At 39.9% G+C, this 16641-nt stretch overlaps 1 protein-coding gene across 7 annotated transcripts in view; it reads right to left on the reverse strand.

Annotated features, from left to right (window-relative positions):
- The window catches only part of SMAD9 (SMAD family member 9), a 71792-nt gene that overhangs the window by 20121 nt on the left and 35030 nt on the right, over positions 1–16641 (reverse strand). For all 7 annotated transcript variants that reach the window (XM_027064707.2, XM_027064705.2, XM_027064706.2 and 4 more), the window contains one exon: positions 5527–6161. In XM_027064707.2, the coding sequence (XP_026920508.1) occupies positions 5527–5938 (412 nt within the window). In that variant the 5' untranslated portion in view covers positions 5939–6161. The remainder of the gene's footprint in view (positions 1–5526; positions 6162–16641) is intronic.

Consider the following 16641-nt stretch of genomic DNA (forward strand, 5'->3'; position numbering starts at 1 on the left):
AAGAAAAAAAGAGAGAAGTTAATATAAATTAGCTAAATCCTCATCTTTTGTATTAGTCAATGAAATTATCTAAAGGTGATAAATTCAGAAATAGATTTATAAGCATATCATATAGAGTTACCTCCACAATTTTTAGGAATCAATGTGTAAACATTGTCTAGGTGTATATTATCTAGAGTTATCTCCATAATTTTTGGTAATAATGGAAGGAACTAGCAAAAGAACTAACCAATAATGATTAAAAGAAGTTGTTTCTGGAGATGGATGTGGCAGCTCTTGTTTTTAATCACACTATTGATTTGTTACCATACGCAAATATTGATAAAAACTTTCATAAACAAGTAAATATTCTGGGGGCGCGTGGGTAGCTCAGTTGGTTAAGCTTCCTTCCAACTTTGGCTCAGGTCATGATCTCACAGTTTGTGGGTTTGAGCCCTGTGTTGGACTCTGTGCTCACGGCTCAAACCCTGGAGCCTGCTTCAGGTTCTGTGTCTCCCTCTCCCTCTGCCCTCCCCTCACTTGTGCTCTCTCTAAAAACTAAATAAACAGGGGTGCTGGGTGGCTCAATCGGTTAAGCATCCGACTTCAGCTTAGGTCATGATCTCACACTCCGTGAGTTCGAGCCCTGCGTCGGGCTCTGTGCTGACAGCTCAGAGCCTGGAGCCTGCTTCAGATTCTGTGTCTCTCCCTCTCTCTGCCCCTCTGCTGTTCATGCTCTGTCTCTCTCTGTCTCAAAAATAAATAATAACATTAAAAAAATTTTTTTAATAAAAAATAAACATTAAAACAATTTTTAAAAAATTTTTTTTAACGTTTATTCATTTTTGAGACAGAGAGAGACAGAGCATGAACAGGGGAGGGGCAGACAGAGAGGGAGACACAGAATCTGAAGTAGGCTCCAGGCTCTGAGCTGTCAGCACAGAGCCCGACGCGGGGCTCGAACTCATGGACCGTGAGATCATGACCTGAGCCGAAGTCGGACGCTTAACCGACCAAGCCACCCAGGCGCCCCTAAAACAATTTTTTAAAGGGTAAATGTTTCAGAATAAACAAACAACAATAATAGCAATAAAATAACATCAATCACAAAGCCTACCACTTATCCACCATAAAACATCTATGTCTTTCCTAACAAGCAACACTTTTTCGTTCTACATGTAGAAAATAAACCCTAACAGGTAAATGAAAAGTCTTAAACTAAACCACAACAGTCGAGGGTGCAGAGAAACACATTATTTCTTCCCCCTTTAAAAGCCAATATGTGCATATACTGTTTTATGACATTATAGGGCACCCAATGGCATCATCATTCAAAAAATGAACTGGATGATAAGCCATTAAACTTCCTTTTATGTGTTCCATGAATACGCAGGAGAAAGATGACTTTCTCCATGAGTTGTCTGAAAGTGAGGGCCTGACAGAGTAAATGGTATATGGCTTCTTTTGCGATGACGTTTCTTCATCACAATGATAACAAGGTTCAAATAAACACTCACTTTTCTTTTTTGAGTGGACTCATACCCCCCGAATACACAGAATTCAATTTCTTCGTAGGCCACAGATCAGAAGCACCAAAAGAAAAAAAAAGGGGGGGGGGGTCCGTCCTCCTTTATTGAGACAAATGCCTTGATAATGTGTTTTCACCACCTGGATGAAAACTTTTGTAAAGAAAGCCGATGGTATCATTCTGGTGTTATTCAGCTTGACTGGCTAGTTTACCTTAGATTTACACTGATCATATTTTTAAACACTTTCACTCAAAACATAGCTGTCTTAGTCCATTTGGACTGTTATAACAGAAATACCATAAACTGGGTAGCTTATAAACAATAAAAATTTATTCCTCACAGTCCTAGAGGCTGGGAAGTCCAAGATCAGGGTGTAGCATGGTCAGATTCTGGGGAAAGTTATCTCCCAAGCTACATATTCTGATCATCTGGGTCCTCATAAGGTGGAAAGGTATAAGGGATTTCTCTGAGGCCTCCTTTAGAAGAGCACTAATCCCATTCATAAGGGTCTTTCTTCGTGACCTAATCATCTCCTAAAGCTCCCATCTCCTGATATCATCACCTTAGGCATTAGATTTTCAACATGTGAATTGGCGGGGAGGGGTACATAAACATTCAACCCATAGTAATAGTTATTCCTAATTACTAAATTCTATTTCTAGATCACAACTGCTGCTTACAAATATGACATAGTGAGATTACAGACAGTGGTTCAATTTTATGCCATCTTTTAAATACCACACTGTCTTATTTTTTTATTTTTATTTTTTTTAAGAGACTGACAGCGACAGAATGTGAGCAGAGGATGGGCAGAGAGAGAGGGAGACACAGGATTTGAAGCAGGCTCCAGGTTCTGAGCTGTCAGCACAGAGCCCCACAAAGGGCTTGAACTCAAGAACCGTGAGATCATGAGCTGAACCAAAGTCTGACGCTTAACCAACTGAGCCACTGATGCACCCCAAATACCACACTGTCTTAACAACTAAGTCTTAACAACTAAGCATTACAAGGGGGCAAAAGTGGCAGGAGTTACTGTGTATATGGGTTATGTACAAAGCAGAGCTGAGAAAAGCTTTTGTATCTTTTTCAAGAGTCATGTGGTTTTGATATATGGGTACTTTCAGTCAAGAAGAAATTGTACTCCTGAAATAAGTTCCGTCGCAAGGAGTAAAATCACCACATGCTGCAAAAACACTTTTCGCATGGCTTCTACTAAACTCCAGCCATGCAAAGTGAGGTTTGAGTACTAATGACACTCGTACTAACTGCTGGGTACCAGTCGATGAAGGTGCAGTATTGAAACCGAGAGTTAAGGTTTAAAATTTGAACAGCAATTTGACAGAGCAATTTTATATCTGTTGAAATGAAGAGTAAAACAAAAACAAAAACAAAACTGAGCTCACATTTGGTAAGTCTTCTTAAATGTTCGTTTGCCTGGCAATTCATTTGTATTACAGAAGTATTGATATTTGAAGGGTTGGAAATTTAAAAATTAAAAACTGGTCCTTCACTACAGGTAGTTTGAAAAGCATTTAAATAGATGATTTAAGTGGTTGTGTGAGTAAAAAGAAAATCTGAGTGTAGCCCTCAATGTTCCTAAAATGAGGGAGTCAAGAAAATGAGATTTCAAATGAAAAACTTAAGCTTTATGATAATTAGGAACCCAATAAACTTGCTTAACATTAGCATCCTCACTGTTCTCAAAATATTTACTTTAAACACGACCAGAAAGCTAGATGTAAAATCTGCTTTTTCTAATAAAAAAACATCAAAGTTAGGAATAAAAAATCCTGTGTAGCTTAAATATTACCTTAAAATTAATATTATATCTACCCATCTTTCATTTTGGGAAGTCAAACCTAAAATATAATAATATGAAATCTACCTGCCATATGTAAAAATATTTACATTTAACATTTCTTTTTTTTTTTAATGTTTAGTTTTGAAAGACTGAGAGAAACAGAGCATGATCAGGGGAGAGGCACAGAGAGAGGGAGACACAGAATCCAAAGCAGGCTCCAGGCTCCAAGCTGTCAGCAGAAAGCCCTATACGGGGCTTGAACTCAAGCACCATGAGATTACAGCCTGAGCTGAAGTCCGATGCTTAACTGACCAAGCCTACGAAGCCACCCAAGCGCCCCTTGCATTAATATTTCTAAAAGAACCTTACATAAACTAAAACACCAAATAAGGCTTTAAACTTAGGTTTTCTAGTATTCAAAAGGAAAACCAGAGACAATGAGCCAGATAACTTCTTGCAATGTACATTTTACAACTCCATTACTCAGGAAGAGAGAAGTGATTTCTTAATGAACATTTTTTTCATCAGGTATACTTTGAGTGCTTACTGTAACTCATATCTTTGAAACAAACAAGCAAAAAAGAATCAAGTCATTGTCATAAACTTGGACCTGAATGACTTTTTTTTTTTTTTGGTATACAGAAAGAGCCCAGAGAGAGAGGAAGGAAAGAAGGGAAGAAAGCTAAGACCTATATGATCTAGTGAAAACATGTCAGATTCTCCAGGGCTTTCTCAACAGTCTTCTACAGAGACTCACTCAATCCCAGGATGAGGAAACTGTGAGAAGCATCCACACGCAGGCAGTGACTTCCCTGACTATAGTTATACAACACGATGGCAAGATATTGGAGCCTGAAAGGTGGCCTAACTCAAACCACTGTAGGCTGGGCACTTCCTAGTACCGCTGTAAGGTTAACGCCAGGCCTACTTAGACACAACCACCTCTCTCTCTCTTTTTTCTTTCTTTTTTTTTTTTGTTTATGTATTTTTGAAAGAGAGAGACAGACAGAGAGAGTACCAACAGGGGACGAGAGGCAGAGAAAAGGGGACAGAGGATGTGAAGCAGGCTCCAGGCTCCATGTTGACAGCAGAGAGCCCAACTTGGGGCTTGAACTCACGAACCGTGAGATCACAACCTGAGCTTAAGTTGGACACTCAACCGACTAGCCACCCAGGTGCCCCTAGACACACCCATCTTTTAATGGACATGGGCCACTTGGCAGAGCTCATGTGCCAGCCCTCTGGTCTCCCAGAATGAGACAGGTGGCCAGTCAGGGAGAGGAAGCTCCTATGAAAACTGCAGCCCTATAGCCAAAGGAACACTCTATCCAAAGAGAAGTGTAGTCAAACTGCTACAGCCAGTGTGAAGGACAAGGGCAAACATCAGACTTCATAAAGGGGGTGAAATATATGTACCCCCTCCCACACACATATGGGTACATGAAGAGTTTTAGAACAGTATTGAAGCCATATTTAAGAACAACTGCGAATCTTTCCCAGCCCCTGTTGCTTTCAGTCCTAAAAGGATTTCTAGCAATTCTTCCACTGGCTGTTTTCAGACCCAGATGTGAGATACTTCCATGCACCTGAGCTTGGGGAAAGTGGCAGCAAAAACCTCCTTTAGTTTAGTTCGGTTTCATTGAGGGAGAGAGAACAGAAAGGAGGATGTTCCCTTTTTTTTTTTAAGTTTATTTATTTTGAGAGAGACAGAGTGAGTGAACAGAGGTGAAGCAGAGAAAGAGAGAGAAAGATTCCCTAGCAGGCTCCACACTGCCAATGCACAGCCTGACTTGGGGCTCGATCTTACGAACCGTGAAATTGTGACCTGAGCCAAAATCAAGAGTCAGACACTTAAATGACTGAGACACCAGGGTGCCCCAGGATGTTCATGTTCATAGCAAGGCCATATTAATACCTTCAGAGACCTCCAAGAACTGGAAAAACATGATGACAACTGCAAAATACATCAAAACAAAAATTCATTTTTCAAAATCTCACAAAACGTCTATGTATACTGGAAGCACCTTCTTTCTAGATTTTTCCGACTGCAAAAGTTTGGATTACTTCCTCGGATTTGAACCTCCCCTCTTCCTTTTCCTTTGGTGAGGTGGGGTGGGGGGCGGGGCTTGTCTTGCTGATGCCCCATCACTCCTCTTCAAGTGGGACAAGACTCCTTAACTTTAAAGATAAACCATGACATCAGGAAGAAAATCTCACCTGGAGTCTCCACCCGGCGATAGTGGTAGGGGTTAATGCACACCTCTTTCTGCTTGGATCCAAATGGGAACTCACAGCACTCCAGCGGCTTCAACTCATGGTGAGACTGGAGATCAGGCCAGCGCCACACTCGGCAGTAAATGACATGGGGCAACCCCTTGCGGTGGGACACCTGCAGCCGCCCATCCAGGGACCTGGGAATTGTAACGCATTTGCTGGGCTGCCCCGGGCAGCTGAGGGCCCTCTCCAGCTCATCCATGGCTCCTTTCTTCTTCTTTAATTTCTTTACTAAAGAGTCTACTGCCTTCTCTGCCCACTTTTCCTCTTCATCTCCTTGCTTCCAGCCTAGCAGTCTCTTCACTGCCGGGCTGGTGAAGGAGAAGAGGGAGCTGATGGGGGTGCTGGAGTGCATAAGAGGTGAACTGCAGGTGTCCAGTGCAAAGAGGACCTGGACAGATAGCCCTTTATTGCATGCAGGGCCTGAGGGAAGTATGCAGCAAGTAACTCTCCAGGGATGTCATAGGTACAAACTCTGCAGGGATGTCATAGGTCTTCCTTTTCTTCTGGAAGTAACTGACCGATTCAGGCTGGGAACTGTTGACTTTCTGCTAGGTCCTAGAATAGGCTGGCCAAGTCTGAAAAACAAGAAAAAAACACTCCAATCAGCTTAATCAGGATACTTTTCAGAAAAAAATTAAAGGTTGGATATAAGGAAGAAAATACACTTCAAATGTTTTGGACTTGAAAACTCTTAGTCATCTTTGGCACTTCCTTCTCCATTATCCCCTGACCCAAGTCTTGGTGATTCTGCCTTCAAAATGTCTTCTAGAATTTGAAACTTCCTCTCCATTTCCACCAGTATCTGAGGCCTAGCCCACCTCACCATGCCTAGACTACTGCAACAGATTCTGAAGTGGCTCCTCTCTTCCAATTCGAATAACCCATTAAATCCCAAATATAAGTTTTACTGAGTCATTTTCCTATTTCAGAAATTACAGTGGCTCCTTAGTTTCCCAAGCATAAACTCCTCTGCCTAAATTTGAGAGCCTCTGTAGTCTTTCCTCAACATGCTCACACTTCTTCCTTTCTCAATTACAGTTTATGTAAGTAACCCATCTTCACTGATGAAAGAATATGTACATGGAATAAAAAAATTAGGACACTAATAACCTCACCATTTGTATATGTTCTTCCAAACGACTTTACAGGGACAGTGGTTCCCAAAGTGTGACCCAAGGACTCCTGCGAGTCCCAGAGTTCCTTTCAGAGAGCTGCAAGGCTCTCTCTTTTCCAACTACATATCTGTGTGTGCGAGACTTTTCTTCATGTAATTCAACTTTAAAAATATATCACAACAGATTATATGCAGAAACGTAAGAGAATTCCAAGTGTCACCTATTAACCAGGCATTAAAGGGATTTGCAGAGATATAAAACAATAACACTCTTTCCAATAATTCTTTTTAAATATAGTTTTTTAAATAAAAATGTTTATGCTAATATATAATGCATTTATCATTCTCTTTTAATGAATAATTAAGTATTTTTAAGTTTCTCACTCTTAATTTCAAAATGGTAAATATTTGATAGATATAAGACACATACACAAAGAACCTTTGGAGTTCTCAATAATTCTTAAGAGTAGAAAGAAGTCATAAGACCAAAAAAGTTTGGGAACTGCTTTTTTAGAAGTTACATATAGTAACGGTACATAAATGTGGACAGAAAAAGGTAGTGCTGTCACATTTGTTATTCTGCATGAAAATCAGCTGAATTCTTCTTCGCCCTGGCACCCAGAGGAGACATTCTTTCCCAGTTATTCAACATTCCCATTTAAATTTCCTGAGGCTGAACTATACTTCCTCCTCCGTGAAATAGTTGGCTTAAACAAAACCCTCTCCCTCCTCCAGATTTTAGAAACCAGCTACCTTATTAACGTTTAAAGTGTCTGTTGGTAACATTTTGGAGCAAGCAAACTCTCAGTTTTCAAGAATCAATCTAGCTCAGCATCTCCAACAATCGCTTGTTTAGTATGAATTAAATATCATTTTCTCCTCCACTTCCCTGGAGGGAAAGCTGCACCTTTCTGAACACAATGATATAAACTTCTCCCAACGAAGGTGCTACATAAACCCCTGCTATTGTAATTATCAGGGGCCCCATGTGAGGAGGATGTCAGCCTGGTTACTCAAAAATTGATGAATTTAGTAAATTAAAGCAACACCTGCATCATTTTATTCCGTATATAGACTTACTTTAGCAGTGTATAGAGGTAAATGATGATGGAAAGGAGACTTGAGGGCTTTGATAGCTGGGTTTTTTCACTTGGAAGTTTGACTTACACCCGGTTTTATTTAGAAAGGTTGATTTTGTGGCTTAACGGTCATGAAATATAGTTAAGTCACTATGTTCTAGTTCTGTTTACTTAATCAAGACAGGCTGCCTTAAAGCAATGGTTGAAGAAGATTAGGAGCTTTAAAGAGAAGTAACATGATGCAGAATAATCTGAACCCCCAACAGGCTTTGAATTATGCTTAGTTTTACATGGGATTTCTATTAGTAAATTGTGAAATAAATATTTAAGTTTAGGTCAGTGACTGATAAAAGCTTTCTATAAAATGTTCCACAGAGTTAAACTAAATATACCCTTTAAAAAACGTTTGTTCCAGCAGACAAGTAACAGTTCTCTAAACCAGGGCTCATTGTTGTTTTAAACTATGTGTTCCTATCTACGAATGGCACTTGAAATCAACTTATTAGAACAAAACAGCTTTTGTAAAAACAACAAAATAGACTATAGTGCTGTGCAGCTAATGAAGGAAGAGTATTTTTTCGCTAAAACTTTCATTCAGAGGTGTATGTTCTGTGTGACAGATGGACATGAGGTCACAATGGAATTTGCAATGCACAATGTAATGTCATTTGGTATTGTGGGTTACAATCAAAAAAGATTGAAAAGCACTACCTTTAAGCCATAGAGTTCCTCAAGCCATGTCTGTTTGAGGTTCACCTTGATAAGTGACTTGCCAGGGCCACTATCCCTCCTCATCCCTTGGGAAAACACCGACTGGTCAGAAACCTAAGGTCCAAGGAACCCTGCCTCTACAGTCTGATCTCACTGCCACATTCTGAATCTATATAATGGTCTCACAGTGGCTCTTTATAGCTCTAAGACCCAGCTCCCATCGCATTACACAGAGGCTCTTGCATTGAGGGAGGCCCCAAAAAGTCAAATTTAGAATCTCAGAGTATTTAGCACTAAATTTGTAATAGGAGCCTCCAGGCAGGGAAGGAAAGAGGATAGACAATATCAAAAAGTTAAGGTTTAATAAAGCTGGCTGGTGGGTACACAGATGTTCAAAATAATATTCTCTACACTTGTTCTTTGTTTTGATACGTTTTTTAGTAGAACAAGTAAGTTTAAAAAGTGAATCAGACTTGGAATCTCACTAACATTAAGGCCTCAGTTCCTATTTGTCCAGGGGAACCATTGAAGGTTCATTAAGGCCATTCCATTCTCACTCATATAAAGTCTTTGCCACCAAAGGAACAAAGGGCCCCTTGTTTATCTCCAGCTGGTCATCATTCTGACATCAATAGTGCACCCTCCCTTCCCCCCATGCAAGCTTGTTTAGTAGTGTCAACCTGGCTCAGAACAGCTTTCCACTGTCAGATAATTTAAATGCCCTTAGACTATCTGCTCAAACTGAGCACAACCTCCTCAAGTAGCACTGCCCAGGCCCATCATCATCATTAAAACAGAGCACTCCCAGGGAGGTTATTAAAACACTGTTTCACATATAGGAGGGGGGTTGTTAATACTGCTATAGTTAGTTACTCTATTCCTATAAAATACAAAGGATAAAGCCATCTTTATAGTCTATAAAGATGAATGTATGTGAAGTATTTATAAACAAAAACCTGACCAGACAATTTCCACAAAATCTAACAAGAGCTATGGAAGAGAGATGCCAGGTGGTACAGGGGGAGGAGTCTCTGGCCCAACTTTGGGGGTTCTGGAAGGATTTTGGAGATGATTGCTGAGCTGCCCTTAGAAGGATGTAGGTCACAGTTAAAAAAACAAACTAACCTGGCAGATTAGGATGATTTTCTAGTAATTCTTTTTGTGGTTAAATTCTCACTTTCCTAAGACAACTGTCTATCCCTTGTCACAAACCAACCATGTGAGCTTTGGCAAGTCATGTGGTCTCTCTGGCCCCCCTCATTTCCTCGTCTGCAGATCAAGGGGGGCTCACCCTCAAAGTAGGCTCTGCCTGGGCAATAGTTCCATGACTCCATGGCTGTCGGCTGTAACCTGCCACATGGGACTGTGTGACTCCTTCAGCTGCTGCCGACACGACATTACTACCTAGTCTACTCCTGGGGTAGCACAGCCTGAGAACGAAGCCTTCACTCATGAAGCTATATTGCATAGAGCAGAGCAAAACAACAATTTTTTCCACTGTTGTCAAATTGACCCTTTTTATAGCAAATGTCATGTACCAACACAGCATGATTTCCACTCTTCTCTCCATACTTTTGTTTCTTTCTAGCATTGTCTTTATTACCATGAAGGAACCAGAGTGAAAACATATGCTTGGGGGGCGCCTGGGTGGCTCAGTTGGTTAAGCGGCCGACTTCGGCTGAGGTCATGATCTCGCGGTCTGTGAGTTCGAGCCCCGCGTCGGGCTCTGTGCTGACAGCTCAGAGCCTGGAGCCCGTTTCAGATTCTGTGTCTCCCTCTCTCTGACCCTCCCCTGTTCATGCTCTGTGCTCTGTCTCTCCCTCTCTCAAAAATAAATAAAACGTTAAAAAAAAAATTAAAAAAAAAAAAGAAAACATATGCTTGGTATTACTGTGTTTGACATTACATGCAGTGCCTTCAGTCAAAGCCCTCATCACCCCAGACCTCCACAAATGTTATCTGCTGGCCATTACAGCTTGCCTTCTGTAGGCAGAAGGACAAAAGCACAGCTCATCCCTCCTCTGGCTCACTCGTGGTCCACTTCACATACAGCACAAAACAGTATTTCCTTTTTTTTTAATTAAAAAAAGAATTTTTTTAATGTTTATTTATTTTTGAGAGACAGACAGAGTATGAGTGGGGAGGGGCAGAGAGAGAGGGAAACACAGAATCCAAAGCAGGTTCCAGGCTCCGAGCTGTCAGCACAGAGCCCGATGTGCGGCTTGAACTCACGGACCGCAAGATCATGACCGGAGCCGAAGTCACACACTCAACCGACTGAGCCACCCAGGTGCCCCACAAAACAGTACTTTCTTTTTTGGGCATCTGAATTTTACAATAAACCTCAACTGAGTAAGCAAAAAAACCCCTCATTTTCAAGTTTTTAAAATAAACAGGACCACTTAAAAGAAGAGCAGAGCTGACCACAAGCATATACACTATGATTTAACTACCTAATTCCACCCTAAATTCCAATTTGTCAGGCTGTACAAAAGTTTGGGAGATAGGAACGTTTCATTTTTAAGTTGTTGGTTTAAATCAAACTCCTGTTAGCAGTTACTCAAGATTATTTTTCCTTACTGTCCTCCTTGGAAGATTCAATTGGTGATTTTAATCCTGACGAGAACAAAATTTAAAAAATACCATTTATGATGAATATGTTGGCTATCTGCCCTGGAGAATGCCAAAGCATTGCACACACAGAACTTCTGAGCAACCCTCCAGGGGTACCGCTTCCTTGTCAGTGTGTCCAAGAAAAGTCAACATCACCAACCACGCTGTATGCCAGCCAGCCTAGGGGATCAGATAGCATTTGCCCATTCTGCAAGGGCCCACTCCAGAAACACTCACCACGTTGAGACATAATTGTTTCATTATTTTTGTTTTTTAATTTTTCAATCTTATCAATTTTGACCCTCTAATCCATAGTATCCCTACAGTATCCTTATTTTTATAGCACTTTTGTATACCAGTAATTAATATGGCAATAACAAGTGTCTTAAAGTTAAAAACAGATCCAAAAAAATGTCTACCTAGAAAATAGTTGGCTATTATTACCCCTATTGGCACATATATATCATGTCTTATTACTGCATACACTTGGAGAGAAACCAAGCTTAAAACACACACACACGCGCGCGTGCACACGCGCAATGTGCATTTCACTTAAACTAGTCTGTCATCCCTATGTGTTTCAAATGAGTGGTAATTACAAGTTTGCATTGTAAGGGATAAATAACTACCCCATACATGTACCAGTTTAGTGTCACTGGATAAACATGTCAGTTGTGTAAACATGGAAATGGTATCATAATTTCATACTCTGGGAAAGACGCTTTTCTAGCTGTATTCAGAGCTTCCCTACAAATCTGTGAAAGGGCAGTTCCTGTTCATAGTTTGCCAGTGAGCATATTCTTGCAGGGTAGAGTGTCTTCTGACCACAGTGACACAGGAAGATGACGGAGATGCATCTTTATAACAGAGGTTCTACTCAAGAGGGCCATGGTGGGATTTCAGGTCATCTATTAGACATCTGAACTGTCTGCTCATTTTGGGTGACTGCATATATGGATTTTTCTAGGAAGACAGTCCATAGATATTTTTCTTAAAATTATTAAAAGAATCTCTGACCTCTGAACACTTACAAAAAAAAAAAAGCAATGAATTAGAAGAAACTGGAAAGAAGGGGAAAGAAGTAAGAGAAGGGGTAGAAGCTGAAGAGATAAAGAGAATTACTGATTATTCTAACTGACTAAAACAAAGGAGAGTCTTAAGAAAGACTAGGGTCAGAAGATTCTGGAAAGATGGTGGAGTATGAAGCACCAGAAATCTATCTCTCCATCTAGACAATGATTGCACTGGCAGGATCTGTATAATGTAACTAGGCTGTAACTCTAGAGTCAGTTGAATGCTTAGATGGTAAATGTGGCTAGTTTTGGCCAATTTCAGTTCTTAGCCCACTAGCAGCCACTTATCCCCTACCCCTTGGCAGGCAGCTGTGCATGTGTCCCTGCAGCACCTTGCAATCACTTAGCCAGGATCCAGGGAAGACGAAAAGGACCCTGTCCTCCAAACATCAGGGATCTGTGCTCTGAGCACCAATTGTTGTTTCTGATCACTGAGGTGTCAATGGGAGGGTAGCCACTGTAGTTGCACTCTCCCCAGTGTTTCAGGTCTTTCCTTCTCTGGCTAAAGTGACTTCAAGGGTGTTTCAATAGGGCCAGCACCCTTCCCCCATCCTTTTTATTTTTCTCTTTTTATTCTTGTGGGAGCTAGACATTAAAGACTAGGACACTCAAAAGCAACTGCATACGTGGGGAAAATTAGAAAGTGACTATGCATATCTAGGGAAAGGAGCAGGCTCAGAGAAGACTTGAGAAGACCTTGAGTTTACACCTCAGGCTGATCCTTGGCACAGAAACAGCCTACAACATTAAAACAAAACACAACAAAACAAAAACAGCCCAAAAGCAATAACAAAATCCAGCATTCTCCTGGCAAAGGGAGAGAATCTGATTTCCAGATTTGCCACATTATCAGATTGAGATGTTTGGGTTTCAACAATAAATCAGAGGCATACAGAGAAATGGACAAGTATGACCCATTCACTTTAAAACAGAAATGAAAAATTCATTAGAGGGTTGCAAAGTGGGCCACTGATATTCAAAGCGCTCAAAGGTAAAAACTATTAACCAAGAATCCTATATCAGGAAAACCTGTCCTTCAAGGGCGAGAGAGGAATTAAGACATTTCCAATATACAAAAAGCTAAGGGAGTTCATTACCACTAGATGTGTCCTGGAAGTAAACGAAATGATCAAAGGATTCTTGCAGTGTGAAACAAAGGACACTAGACACTAACTTGAAGCTGTATGAAGAAATAAAGATCTAAATAAAGGTAAATACATGGCCAATTATAAAAGCTAGAATTTCTATAATAAAGGTTTGCAATCCACTTTTTGTTTTCTACAGGATTTAAGAGATTAACGTATTTTTTAAAAAATTATTAGTCTAAAAGCTAGTACTATTGTAACCCTGGTTTGCAACTCTTTATGTTGTTTTCTATATAACTTAAGAGGCTGATGCATTTAGGAGAGCCTGAGTGGCTCAGTCAGTAGAGCATGTGCGTCTTGATCTCAGGGTTATGAGTTTGAGCCCTATGTTGGGTGTGGAGATTACTTAAAAAACAAAATAAAATCTTTAAAAAAAGAGAGACTGATTAATTTAAAATAATTATTATAGTTTATGTTTTGAGGCATACAATGTATAAAGATGCAATTCTGTGACATCAACAACCGAAAGGGATGGGGCTGGAGCAGTGAAAAAGCAGTTTTATACGTTATTGAAGTTAGCCTGGCATAAATTCAAATTGGAGTGTTATAACTTCAAGATGTTTAAAATAATTCCAATGATAACCAAAAATAAAACAGCTAAGGAATATACACAAAAGGAAATGAGACAGGAATTTAAATGTTTCACTTGACATAAAAAACTTAACACAAAAGAAGTAGTGCAGGAAATGAGGGACCAAACAAAGCTATCAGGCATATAGAAAACAAATAGCAAAATGGCAGAAGTCTCTCATTATCATTACTTTAACTGTAAATGGATTAAACTCTCCAACCAAAAGATAGAGATTGGCAGAAGAACAGAGAATAAACACGATCCAACTATATTTTGTCTAAAAAAAGACTCAAATCACTTTGGATCCGAAGACACAAATAGACTGAAAATGAAAAGATGATAAAAGCTATTTCATGGAAACAGCAACCAAAAGAGAATGCGAATAACTGTACTAATATCAGATTAAGTAGACTTTAACCAAAAAAGTTTATAAAAGATAAACAAGAACTTTATATAATTAATAAAAAGCTCAATACAGGGGTGCCTGGGTGGTTTAGTCAATTAAGTGTGTGACTCTTGGTTTTGGCTCAGGTCATGATCTCATGGTTTGTAAATTCAAGTTCCATGTCAGGCTGATGGCACAAAGCCTGCTTGGGATTCTCTCTCTCTCCCTCTGCCCTCCCCTGCTCACTCCTCTCTCTTTCAAAATAAATAAATAAACCTAAATTTTTTTTTAAAAAATGATCAATATGGCAAGAACATATAATAAGTATAACCATTTATACCTATAAAGGCAGACCAGCAAAATGTATGAAGCAAAACCTGATAGAATTGAAGGGAGAATGAGAGAGTGCCACAGTAACACTTGGAGACATTAATACCCACCCCCACCCAGTTTCAATAATGGACAGAACGACCACAGACTCAATGCAATCCTGACCGAAATCCCAAAGAAGTTGTTTGCAGAAATAGAAAACTCATCCTAGAATTCATACTGAATCTCAAGGATGAGAATCTCAAGGCTATCTCTTGGAGAGCCAGAATAATCTTGAAAAAGAAGAACAAAGCTGGAGGCCTCACCCTTCCGGATTTCAAAATTTACTACAGAGCTACTCAAGCCAAGACATTGTGGTACAGGCACAAAGACAGACATACTGGCCAATGGAATAGAATGGAGAGCCCAGGAATAAATCCTTGCATATATGGTCAAATAATTTTTGACAAAGATGCCAAGACCATTCAACGGGAAAGGACAACCTTACAAACAAATGGTGCTGGGAAAATTGAATATCCACACGCAAAAGAAGGAAGTTGGACCTTTATCTAAGACTACATTCAGAAACCAACATGAAATGGATCAAGACTTAAATGCAAGACCTAAAACCATTAGCAACTTTTAGAAGAAAACATAGGGCAAAAAAATGCAGGACACTGGATTTGGCAATGACTTCTTGGACATGACACCAAGGCACAGGCAAACGAAGAAAAAAAAATACACAAACTACACTTCACGAAAATTTAAAAATGTTGTACATCAAAAGACACTATCAACAGAATAAAAAGGCAACCCACAGAATGAGAGAAAATATTTGGAAATCATATGCTTGATAAGGGATTAATATCCAGAATATATAAAACTCAACAGAAAGCCAAACAACCTGATTAAAAAATGGACAAAAGACTTGAACATACATTTCTCTAAAGAAGAGATACATGCCCAATAAGCACATTAAAAGATGTTGAACATCACTAATCATTAGGGAAATGCAAGCCATAACTACAATAAGATACCACCTCACGTCCATTAGGACAGCTACTATTAAAAAAAAAAGAAAGAAAGGAAAGAAGAGATAGTGTTGAGAATGCAGATAATTCAGAGAACTCAGAACACTTGTGCACTGCTGGTGAGAATGTAAAATGGTACAGCCACTGTGGAAAACAGTATAGCAATTTCTCAAAAATTTTATTTATTTTTTAAATGTTTTTTAATGTTTATTTATTTTTGAGAGAGAGAGAGAATGAGTGGGGTAGGGGCAGAGAGAGAGGGAGACAGAGGATCCGAAGCAGGCTCCATTCTGACAGCAAGAGAGCTCAATGTGGGCTTGAACTTATGAACCGTTGAGATCATGACCTGAGCCAAAGTCAGATGATTAACCGACGGAGCCACCCAGGTACCCCTCAAAAACTTTTAAGTAGAATTATCATATGATCCAGCAAGTCCATTTCTGGATATATACTTCAAAAAAATGGAAATCATGGGGCGCCTGGGTGGCTCTGTTGGTTAAGCGTCCGACTTCGGCTCAGGTCACGATCTCGAGGTCCGTGAGTTCGAGCCTCGCGTTGGGCTCTGTGCTGATAGCTCAGAGCCTGGAGCCTGTTTCAGATTCTGTGTCTCCCTCTCTCTGACCCTCCCCCATTCATGCTCTGTCTCTCTCTATCTCAAAAATAAATAAATGTTAAAAAAAATTTTTTTTAATGGAAATCAGATATTTGAACAGATAATTGTAAACCAATGTTCACAGCAGCATTATTCACAAAAACCAAAAGATGGAAACAACCCAAATGTCCATTAACAGAAAAATGGATACATAAATACTATTCCATTGCACATAATGAAATATTACCCAACCTTTAAAAGGAAAGAAATTGGGGAACCTGAGTAGCTCAGTCGGTTAAGCACCCAACTCTTGATTTTCGATCAGGTCATGATCTCACAGTCATGAGATTGAGCCCTGCATCGGGCTCCCCACTGGGCATGGAGCCTGTTTACGATTCTCTCTCTCTCCCCCCCTCTCCCTCTGCCCTTCCC

This window comes from Acinonyx jubatus, chromosome A1 (genome assembly GCF_027475565.1).
Source record: "Acinonyx jubatus isolate Ajub_Pintada_27869175 chromosome A1, VMU_Ajub_asm_v1.0, whole genome shotgun sequence".
Lineage (NCBI taxonomy): Eukaryota > Metazoa > Chordata > Mammalia > Carnivora > Felidae > Acinonyx > Acinonyx jubatus.